This window comes from Cryptotermes secundus, unplaced genomic scaffold (genome assembly GCF_002891405.2).
Source record: "Cryptotermes secundus unplaced genomic scaffold, Csec_1.0 scaffold4992, whole genome shotgun sequence".
NCBI lineage: Eukaryota > Metazoa > Arthropoda > Insecta > Blattodea > Kalotermitidae > Cryptotermes > Cryptotermes secundus.
The window spans coordinates 7,305-19,730 of NW_019724849.1; the positions used below are offsets into that span (position 1 = coordinate 7,305).

The 12,426-nt window shown below is 38.3% G+C and overlaps 1 protein-coding gene across 1 annotated transcript; it reads right to left on the bottom strand.

Moving 5' to 3' along the window:
- Window positions 1-645: 645 nt before the first annotated feature.
- LOC111863123 (DNA polymerase subunit gamma-2, mitochondrial) lies at window positions 646-12,419 on the bottom strand. The gene is made up of 6 exons (XM_023849157.2): window positions 12,112-12,419; window positions 10,225-10,460; window positions 7,195-7,368; window positions 5,430-5,616; window positions 2,389-2,612; window positions 646-886 (listed from the first exon to the last, which is right to left on the bottom strand). The coding sequence occupies exons 1-6, from the start codon at window positions 12,395-12,397 to the stop codon at window positions 827-829; spliced, it is 1,167 nt and encodes a 388-aa protein (XP_023704925.1). The 5' UTR covers window positions 12,398-12,419; the 3' UTR covers window positions 646-826.
- Window positions 12,420-12,426: the final 7 nt, after the last annotated feature.

Here is a 12,426-nt window from a genome sequence, read left to right on the forward strand (position 1 = left end):
ATATTATGCATATAGCGACATAGGGAAATAGAGTAGGATAGAAATGTGCTGTGATGTAAATTGAACTTAGCCTCCCCTCAAGTGTTACCCTCTTCCCTGATGACTCCAGCACCTCCCAAAGCTTCGGCGAATTGAGAGTTAAAGCCAGGACTAGTGACATAAGCGATCGATAAGTTTACTGGAGTTTTCTTGACATAACAAGATGGTGGCAGCATACTATACCTGGTGACAGCGCGGGACACCTCCACGCCCCCTGTCACCACGACGTAACAGTAGTCACACTTGTAATAAACCACACTTATTAACCAATCATGAATACCAAAGTATACAAAAATAAACCTAAAAATCTACATGCACTTCAAGCTGATGGCCTCTATCCATACATAAGGGTAATATATTTCACAGTCCCAAATTGTCTGTATTGTGAATTTTATGGACATTTCTAGGGGGGGGGGGTTCTTTTACAGGAAGAAAGGAAGGAAGTGTAATGACCTACAAAGTATTGTCCTATCATTTGCCTTGAGGAACTGAGGATAATCACACATAACTTCACTCAGGACAAATGATTTCCCAGGCAAAATTCAAACTGAGTATCTCCCATGTCTTATAATTTGCATAATGGTAAAATTCCATAATCCAAATATGTGTAACTTGGGGGCACACTGTATTTTATAAAAATTTGTCATAGGCTCTCTATGAAGCAGTACATGTCATGTATGCAATGGAAGAAGAATGTATGATATCATAGTAAACATGTGTTGCGATTCTCATTGAAATATTTCCATTTTTCCATTCTGCTACGCGTAAATACTGCCTTGTTTCGATGTCAGTAATTCTTCAGCAGCTTCTCCATGTACGTTTTCAAGCCAGTTACATGAACTTGTTCCTGGAAATGAAGAATGAGGCATCTTATCATATAGGGCCACTGACAACCCTTCCCATGTCATATCTCAAATGTATGTCTGTTTGTTCTTTATACATTTCCATTTCACTGCACCTATTTTGACCAATTCTGGCATGATTCTAAAGGTAATAAAACAATACAGGTAAAAAGGTGATATAACTCAACAAGATTAAGCAAAGGAAATTGTATCCTCAAGGGAGATGTTATGTTTATTGAAAATGTTCAGATATTTTCAGATGTTGTTTGCAGCTGTGAAGCACCTTGTTGAAGGGCTAAGTCTCAAAACATTTCTAATGTTGAAAGTGGAAAAGTCTCTAATTTGCTTAGTGGGTACACAGAGACCAACAGTATCCATAATAAAACAACAGTCAATTTTGTTCCTGAAAACGTTAATAAGAAATAAAGCATCAAGAATTTGTTGCCTTGAATAAAAAGTTTTAAAATGTAAGTAAAGTAAAGTAAAGCTATCCCTGTACCAGGCCGTGAAGGCCCATAGGGTTGTCAGACATTGAGGGTCCCACATTATCTAGACAATCGGCTCAAAGATGGCAGTAAGGTTGTCAGCCTTACGCGCCGGCCGCGCTTTACTCCCCAGGAAAATTATTTAATTAATTCCTGGTACTCAGTTCTATGTAGAGGCTGCATTGACCCCAGGGCCACAATGCAGCTGGAAAGATTAGGTAATTTGAAAAAAATCTAATGACCTCATCAGGACTTGAACCTACGACCTTCCGCCAATTGTCTGGATAATGTGGGACCCTCAACGTCTCACAACGCTATGGGCCTTCACGGCCTGGTACAGGGATAGCTTTACTTTACTTATTTTACTTTAAAATGTAAGTAAGTAAATTAAATAAATAAGTGTAAATAATAAAAATAATTTTATGCAGCATTAGTTTTGCATCTCTGGAGCTAAAATCTGGTGTATCACATAGCAATAACAGTAGACAGCTACAGGATAAGTGAAATTAAGGTTCTCGTGATGGTAACTATTAAGTATATGATCTAAGATGTGATGCCATGCGGTAAATTGTCTACATTTTGGAAGACTGCTGCCTCCATCTTCAGGAATCTTCTACCTTCCAGATGGAGGGACATTCCCCTAAAATGTTGGTAATGGCCTATCAGAATACATGGCATCACAACTCAGAAGACAGTGATATTCGAGCCTTGACGTATGTCCCATATATGAATATTTTAATTAGGGATAGTTGCGTGTTTAGCTATGACCCATTATTTTACCTATTGTCACATATATGTTCCAATTTTGTATTATATTTTATATACACATGGTAGGTTATGTAGTTGCAGTGATGTGTAGGGTTACATATGCTCACTTTATTGTTGTGGGTTTATATGCATTGTTCTGTTGACTATTTGCTGATTTAGCAAGCTTGTGGTGTGACAGGTTCTGCAGCCAATTGCTTCGGCCATGTACGGATGTGCTGGAACATGTAATAAATACAATACAATACAACGCTCACCTTGAGTGTAGTGTCTCTGCTTCGAAGACCAATAATTCCAGTCTTCAGAGATGCATCACTGAGCACAACAGTGTAGGGAATACCCAGCTCATCGTTGCGGGAAAATTGTGATTCCAAAGACTTCTTGGTTATATCTGGTAATAAGAGAGTTGAAATTCCGACACTCCTCAGCTGTTTTGTCAGGTATAGGGCTAACTGACTGAGTTCTACCCCTACTGATGCAGCTGCACAAAAAAGAGCAAAGTTGTTTAACTACGGTATATTTTGCATTCATTTTTTCCAGTTACTGATTTACTGTTAGGGGGCCGGGATAGCATAGTTGGTATAGTGACTGGCTACGGACTGGATGACCAAGGGGTTTGAGTTTGAGTCCTGGTATGGTCAAGAATTCTTTCTTCTCCAAGTCATCAAGACTGGCTCTGGGGTCCACCCAACCTACTATTCGATGGGTACCGCGGACTCTTTCCCTGGGGGTAAAGTAGCCAGGGCGTGAACCTGACCACTCACCTCCAGTTAGTGCCAAGATCAAGAAAATATGGAAATATACATCCACTCCTCCATATGACTTCATGGCATAGTGCTTAATTAATTAAGCACAGGGACAACTTTACCTTACTGCTTTACTGTACCCAGCCTGGAACCTGTCAAAAGCAAGATATACATTAATGATAAGATACTGGAACAAATTAATGCTTTTAGGTATTTCAGATATAATATATCCTGAAAGTAAAGGTAAAGATAAAGTTGTCCTTGTGCCTAATTAAGCACAAGGCCATTGAAGATGCATGGGAGAGTGGAGATATAGCCCCAAACATTCGTATTCTTGGCACTAATTGGAGGTGAGTGGTCAGTTTCATGCTACAACCACTTCACTCTCCGAGAAACAACCCCAGTATCCGCTGGAGAGCAGGTGGGGTGGGTCCCAGAGATGGTCTCGATGCTGCAAAAAAGAAGCTTACCCCCGCCAGTCATCAAATCTTGACTTCCCAGGTGTCCAGTTCACAGCCTAGTTGCTACATCAACTGAACTATCCTGATTATATGAAGGAGAAAATGATTTGAATGTAAAAATAGTAAATTGTGTCAAAATATTAGGAATTATAAATCAGATCTTGAAACCATCATTACTCTCTAGACACAGAGAAATATAAATTTGTAAGGCATTTGCTAGAAAAACATTATCGTATGGAATGAATGATGAGAGTAAGAATTTATGACAGAAGACTAATATCAGCAGAAATGGATTTTATGTGTAGGTCTTCGGGACATGCCTTTTCGGACAGTAAATGGAATAATGAAATTATAAGAGACCTAAAAATTCTGGTGACAGTACAGTAATGACAGTTATAGGCTGAACAACTGAGGAACCAAGTTTCAGTTCCCAGCACAGGCAAGACTTCCCATTTTCACAGCCGTCAGGCCAGGTCTGTGTCCCATCCAGCCTACCGCTTGATGGGTTCCTTCCCACGAGTAAATTGGCCAAATAGTGAAGCTGATACATTCACCTCCACCTAATGTTGATATTAAGAATTTGTGGAGCTACACCTCCATTCCTCCAATATTTCTTCATGGCATGGAATGATGCAGGGTCAACTATAAGTTTATTTTAACTTTAACTACAAATTCAAAAAATAAGAACTTGGAAAGAACATGCTGACAGCTTGGGAAGATCTCTGAAACGACAGAGGAATTCTGTTTTGTAATACTCGTAACAGGTCTCAACAGTCCAAATACTGGAAATGATGATGACATCATCACCACCACCAGTTCAGCACATTTTGTCAATTTAACAGATATCATTATCAACTGTTTCCATTAATATGCTTAAAATATTAATGAAGAACAAGGTATGAGGCAACAATGTATATTGAATCAATATTATCATGTGGACTCAGCGTAGGAGGTAGATGGGTCCACCTGCTAGTAGTTATGCCTGCCGCCATACAAAAAGAGATGTGTGTCCCCCCCCTCACAGATTATTCTAGACACTGATGTTGGGTGAGGTCCTGCGTGGCGATTCAAGAATAGACTGTGCCAGAATGTAAGTGTGTAAAACTAATGAGTCCACTCAGCCTGCACTTAAAATATGTGCCGTGAAAAGCATGTAGTGACTTCTGCACTATCAGACACAAGCTAGTGAATGCTACGACAGAATAGTGCAGTAGGGTACACTAAAACAAATAGAATCAAGACTGTGGCAAACTTTAAAAGAATGTTCCAGAACAAGATAAAGGCTACAATTACTTTAATGTGTGTTGCAATATTTTATTTTAAAACACAGGGTGGATGATGAGGAACAGATAATTTATATAAAACTTACTCATGATTACTGGGTTTCTGGACTTTGTCCATTGTCTGGTGGATCTGTTTCTGTCCTCAGCTCTTTCTAACAGACCCAACAGAGTAGATGTCCCCCCACCCCCCACCCACCCACCAGAGGATGGAAGCAGATCCAGTTTCCGAAATGTTGCGTTCTTCTGTGTTCTTTCGAATACCAGACAACGAATAAAGTCCAAAAATCTGGTAATCCTGAGTGTCATACACTGACATCAGATCTCTTTAGAATCTATACAAACTTCTGTTTAAAACATTTTACTACTACTTTTACTAATCACTCTAGAGTATTCAGAATAGAATATTTTTAACAACTTCAATTTTTGTTATTAATATTTGGTATATTTCCTTCTTTATTCATTTCTGAATTTATTTCAAAAGGCTGGGGGGGGGGCAGATGCAAGGCCTATGATTTGAGGTTATCATGGCAGTAAATGTGTAGAATACTGTCTTCTGGGTTCTAAGTCATGTAGTACGGTATACACCAACATTTCAGAGGAACCTGCTGCCTCCACTCTCAGGGTTGAGGAATACAGCGCATGGGAAAATGAGGATGTGAACACAGGAGTAGGAGGGAAGGGAATAGGGTTGGTCAGTGCAAGATGGTGGCATTAAAAGGGCCCAGGCAAACATTAGACAGAAAGGAGGTAACAAAAAAGTGAATATACTTCTGAGACTCTGTATCTACATAGCTACATGCACACATACTAGAGGAAGAAGCAGAAAAGCTTGCTTTATATGGAGCCAACTTGCGATGAAACCTCAGCATTTGGCGAGGCACCCCCAGAAATAATGGCTCATCATATGCATCACAAACAAATGTTAATACACTGCCCTCCAGACTGATAGTGCTGTCAATAACATGGGGCATCACTTTCTTCCGTCCATCCCTTGCCTGGAAAAAAGATGTGCTTATTAACTGTTTAATTCCTCTGCATTAATATTCATGTTTACATTTAAATATAAGCCACAATTATAATGCTCTAGACCAATTTTTCTTCACACTGTGAGGCACAGTAGTCCCTCAGGTAAGATGCAATGTAGTTATGTAAACTAGTTCAGGTATACATGATTTGAAGCTTCCACAGCAACTGTATGTAATGAGACTTTCTCAGACAAGCAACCATGTTAATGTGGAATCAACATCCATATGCATAAACTGTATGTGCCTACAGACATGAATGTGTGGATATATACTTCCTTGTCCCTTCATATTTTCACAGTGTGGTGCTTAATTAAGCTTAGGGACAACTGATATACAGTTGTGTGATATTTCAGACCTGTATGCCAGCACATGTCTTTAACTGATTTTGTAATAATGCTCCAAATTTAAAATTATATGAATCTTTGTACTGAATTACATTTAAATTAAGTTCCTTGAAATTTCTAAAACACAAAACTTCATACATTTAGAAAACTTCTAATGGTACAATTAATGTACAACAGTATCACTTCCTTTCAAGTCAGCAAAATGATCAAACAGATTTCATGTAATTGTACACAGCCAATAAAGTTAAGCAGCCTCCTCTATCAAACACAGCGTCAGACAACAGCGGTGCCTATTACGTAACTGTTTTCTGTGTTGTCCATAATGGGGCTAAATAAGGAGCAGCGAAGACTATTCAAGTTAGTTACGAGTTACAAGTTGGCCAGGGAAGAGTATTCAGTCAAGTAATTGTAATACTGCAGATAGCAGCAGCTGTGAGATTGTAAACTGTGTGATTGTATGAGCGAGTGTGGAATAAAATTCGCTATATCCAATAAGGCATGAAATTATTTGTCATGTTATACACCCAACACGTCACAATATTATTGTCTTAATTATATGCACAGTACCAAAATGGAGCATAAGGAAAAATCAGTGATCAAATTTAAAACACTTCTTATGGGGAGGTTCATAAATATATACAAACAATTTTAAAAGATGGTGGATTTGAGGTTCTAACGGCAGTGATGATGAAGAATATAGCATCTTCCAGGTTGTAAAGCTGTGTAGATCGGACAGAGCAGAAAGTAAGGTTTTCTGCTTGATTCTGCTGGTTTATTACATGGCTTACTTTCTTACCCTGAAGATGGAGGCAATATCATACCAATTTTGTACTATATAGCATTACAACATGATCTTCAAATTTAAAAGAAATATAAGATTACGCTCTTCCAGGGTGTGACACTGTGTAGTCTGGTAGGAAGTCACCAAGCTTTGAAGCAACCTGCTGTCATCTACAGGGTGGAAGAAGATGGAAGCTGTGGTTCATCTGAAATGTTGGGAACTATCTACCAGTCTACACAGTGTCATATTGCAGATGATAGCTGTCTTTATATTCACTGATGTGAGAACCTCAGATATGAAATTGAAAGAAATATGTTGAACTACTAAAGAGGTACCAATAATTCAATTTTACATAACTTGAGAGTGGTATGCAATAATGGTGGGTGCTTACTTAACAATTGAATATATAAAGCTACAGTATACCTCAAATAATTCTCGTTCTTTGCCTTCAACATTTTCAAAAACTTTAGCTCCCAAGAAACGTACTGTCTCCACTGTTTCAGATCCCCATGGAAACTCAGCCTTAATCTCGACCACCTGACCATCAGGTCCACTCTGGATATCAGTAAGCAGAAATCTTCCTGGAGATGCCGAGAACTGAAATCAATTGAAATGAGTATCCCGTCATGCACACAGATATCTTCAGGTTAGTTATGTCTAGACTTCTCTATTCCACACTGCTATTTTGGGGTTGGTGGAGAACATTATGTACAGTGTGCCCCTGTGTTACAGACATTTGCTTATGGAATTTCATGCTTCCATATATTACCAAACATGACCATTAAATTCATAATACGGACCATAAATTCAACCTTATGGAGATCTAGAATAAAAATTGACTCTTTTTTATATATAAAATGTGAAACAACAACAACAAATTCAGCCAGAACTACTGCTTTTTTTAAAGAAACGATTATTTGTTAAGAAACTAAGAACATATATATCCATGGATTGATGATGTAGCAGGCTATGTCGCTAGCCATTGGCCAGCTAATGCATATGTATCAGTGCTGTAAGGAGGTGGCTGGTATTCCATCTTAATTTTGCGGTGTTCAGTGTATGACCCTTATGAAAGATGTATGGAAAGAGACCACTAAGTTCAGATGCAAGCAGCATACTCAAAAGAGCATGGAAACTGCATCTACTGTTAATCCTGATGGGTAGAAAAGTGTGTCTTCATGACAACTCTGGACCAATGCAGTTTCCATAGAAAGCCAACTTCCCCTTTAACATGGGAGTCAATGGAAAAACACGGTTCACTCTATGGAATTTCATTTTACAGACACTTTTTCCAGAATATATCCCTTCTGTAACATGGGGGCATACTTTTTTTTCTTCATAGGTTGCATCCTGTTGTGTGTCACAGACAATATATAATATGTAAGAACTATGCTACATTCAACACAACAAATATTCCAGTTATTACATTATATCTCTGCTATATGATAAAATAAATATGAATCGTGTATGGCTAATAACATAATCACTATTATCCTTTCCAAATCACTACACAAGAACAAGATAATCATGTTGACATCATATACAACCTAACGTACAATTAATACACATGAAGTTTCACTGCTCCCACCTTCTTGTGAGTGACTGTCATTATACTGACTTACATTTTATAGCTTCTTATTTTTCATGGTCTGTATTAGATTTGATTATAGGATGGAACATATAGTACAGGGGCAGTGAGAAATACATAGAAATCTCAAATAAAAAGATCACCTGGGTGACCCAGGCATAAATGGGACATTAAAGTGGATTTTGGTGATAACTGAGGGAGAAATAATAAGGGATGAAATTAGGAACCAATTTTTTAGAGTTGTAGTTGGAATTCAAAATATGTTAACAGTGGTAGAAGGTAAATGATTACAATGTTTCAACCATATCAAAAGAAATTGATAGAATAAGGATAGTGAGAACAGAATTAGAATTAGCATTTAAAGGAAACTGGCCTATGGGATGACCCCAAAACAAGATCAGTTAGCCATGTGCTGGAAGATGTCAAGAAGAGAAAAAAAAAGCTGGTAAGAAATCAAGAACAGAAGACTGTGGGGGGAAAAAAGAGAGACTGGAGACCTCTGGTCAACAGATCCATCTAAAACAGAAACAATGTTAGATGAGGAGGAGAGGGGTGTGAATTTAGGGACTTGATTCAAACAATGAAGCTGGACTTGGCACTTAAATCTCACAGGGAGATGCTAAGGAAAATGAAGAAACCTCTTTCATGACAACTGCTTACCTGGTTGAGATATGAATTTGGTAAATGTAAAATTAATGTGACCCTGTACTTAAGTAATTACACACTATGCCATGAAGACATATGAAGGAGTAGAGGAATACTTCTACATATTTTTAACCTTGGCATTAGACGAAGTTGACTGGCCAGTTTCACACCCTGGCTACTTTACCCACAGGGAAAGCACTCCCAGCACTCACTAGAAGGAAGACTGGGTGGGCCCTTGAACTAGTCTGGAAGATGAGGGGAAAAGAAAAATCTCTAGACCTTGCTAGGAATGGAACACTGATTCCTATGCCATCCAGCCCACAGCCAGTCACTATACCATCTGAGCCCTCCTGGCTCCTGACATGAACTCGGTAACTCCTAAAATTGTCTCCTGCATATTGACACAAGATTCCACAACAGACAAAGCAGACATAAAATGGAACACTAAGGTAGCAGAAATATCCTACCTACACATTTTATATCATGCTCCCACAATGCAATTTTACCTGCACGAGCAGCCATTTGAACTCATTACAATAAGCCCTTGCTAATCTGGAGTAACTAGGGGCAGAGGTCATATAGATTAAGCAATAATCAGATTAGTGAAGCAAAAGTAACCCTAAAAGACAAGAACAATTAGAACACAAATAAATGGAAAACTTAATGATATAAATAGTGCTGATAAAAATAAATAAATATACATCACTGTAAAGCCTATATTTAAAAACTACAAAAAAAGACAATACATTTATTCATCGATAGAAGACAGAATTTGTACTTGTTTCTGAAGGCAATAATGCAGCTTTGAAGAAACTGTAAAGTTTTGTCGGAACAGGTAAGTGACTCATATGCCTTTCTAAGTGCCATGTGTCTTTTAAAGTATGTACTCAACTGTGAACATCATTATTCATTTTGTGTATTCTGATCTGGATTATTTGACATCTAGATTAACTGTAACCAGACTAGTTAAGAGTTTACAGTAAACTCAAAACATAATTTGTAGAGTGCAAGCAAAAAACAACCAACAATCAGTGTGTATTTTGACTCTACCGAATTTCAACAAGATACACTTGAAGTTTCCTTCATTCTGAGTGACATCTGTAAGAGAACATTACATTGCAGATAGAGTGGCAACAGCAAATCACTTAGCACGACTACTGGAACAGAGTTAACTTCAGTTCATCAGATGATGGGATTCACAGAAAATGTGTTCATGTTACCTTTCTCCACCATATTTTTCTCTGATGCTGCCACTGGTAAAAACGTTGCATGGCATTCCCTGGCCGAGCAAATATGCATGACCAAAGCACTGTGTGCTGCAGAGGCTGGAAGTATCTTGTCTCCTCCTGGCCTGTGCCATTTGCAGAGCCTCTGATTTCTTGTTTTGCCTCAGCAATTCCAAATGGCAACTGTGAATTGCTAAGCTTCTTCACATACAAAAAAGGTTCACTCAAATCTAAAATATAAATAGTAATACTGTATTTTAGCATCATGTTGGGTCTTCTATTCAGTTTCAGTCTCACAATATATGTTCTACAAGTTTCTACAATTACAACATGTTTCAGCCACTATTTCTGGCCATCATCATGTGGTTCTTATACAGTCACTCTTAACTTATGTCCAAATTAGGTTTGACCCGTTATGCAATCATTCACTCACTCACGAAGCTGAGCCTTTCTTGAGAAGCCGTCAATTGTGCAGCTACTCAAGAATTTTCCAGCATTTTATGGAACCCGAAGGTTCATTACCATGTTCAAGAGAGCCCTCCACTGGTCCCTATCCTGAGCCACAGTAATCTAATCCATACCATCCCATCCTATCTCCCTAAGATCCATTTTAATATTGTCTACCTACCTATGCCTTGGCCTTCCAAGTGGTCGCTTTCCATCTGGCTTTCCCACCAATATTCTATAAGCAGGGCTTGAGGTGGGGCGGGATGGCATCCCGGTTCTTTTCTAAATGGCTTAAAAGCATCCCGTTACTTCTTTGGCAGTAAATGCAATGTACAATACCCAGGGCTTGGGGTGGGGCGGGATGCGGTGGGATGGCATCCCGGTTCTATTTTCATTCCACCTCAAGCACTGCCTATAAGCATTCCTCTTCTCCCCCATTCATGCTACATGACCTGCCCATCTCATCCTCCTTGACTTGACCATTCTAATTATACCTGGAGAAGAGTACAAGTTATGAAGCTCCTCATTATGCAGTTTTCTCCAACTTCCTGTCACTTCATTTCTCTTCGGTCCAAATATTCTCAATACCCTGTTCTCAAACACCCTTAGTCTATGTTCCTCCCTTAATGTCAGAGAACCAAGTTTCACACCCATACAGAACCACAGGCACAATTATAGTTTTGTATATTCTAATTTTTATTTTTGGACAACAGACGAGAAGACAAAAGGTTCTGGACTGAGTGGTAGCAAGTGTTACCCGAGTTCAATCTCCCCTTAATTTCCTCCTCAACCAGATTTTGGTTTGTTATTGTCATTCCCAAATATCTGAACTGTGCTACATTTTCAAAACATCTGTTTCCTATTTAATGTCATGATTTTGCCCTGCATTTTGGTGATGACACAGCAACATATACTTAGTTTTCTCTGTGTTTACATCTAGACCAACCTCCTTACTAGGGTCAATTAAAGTTTATGTGTTTTTCTCTACTGCATCTATATTATAATATTATTATAATATTAGATTCACACCATCAGCATAGACCAAAAGCTGATGTGTCCTGTTTAATTTCAGTCCCTCCTGGTTCTCCTGGACCTTCCTAATGGCATATTCTAGAGCAAAGTTGAAAAGGAGTGGCGATAATACATCTCTTTGTTTCAGACCATTCTGGATAGGAAAATTATCAGAAAAATGTTTACCTACTTTACCATATTTTTTGTTTAAACACATTTTAATCAGCCTAACTAGTTTCATGGGTACTTCCCTCCTAACTGAATCATAGGCTATCTTGAAGTCTACTACTAGAGGGCTCATTTTAAATGCAGGGCCAGTGAAAAAAATAGATTGTGGATAAATGCAGTGCAAGGGCTATTTAATGTCCATCCCTTCATTCTAACTTAAACTAGTCTAATACAGTAGTTTAGCAAAAGTATTACCTTTGATAATATTTGTTGCTGTAAGACCATGGGAGTGATATGGAAATATGTTTTCATCTGTGTTTACAACCATGCTTAGAAGCCATTCTTGGAAAATGTTGTTCTTCAGGAGTTCACCAGCAAATCCAAACTTGAAATACTCAATAAAATTGGTGGAATCCTTGTTACCCAGAACAGGCCAAACAAAACACTGCTTTTCACACAACTGTAAGACCTTATGAAATGAACTTGTCATTTCAAAGAGATATACTACTGTTAATAAAAGTTTATATTTGTTAAATACCATATAACACTAAGTTATATTTCTGTATGTAT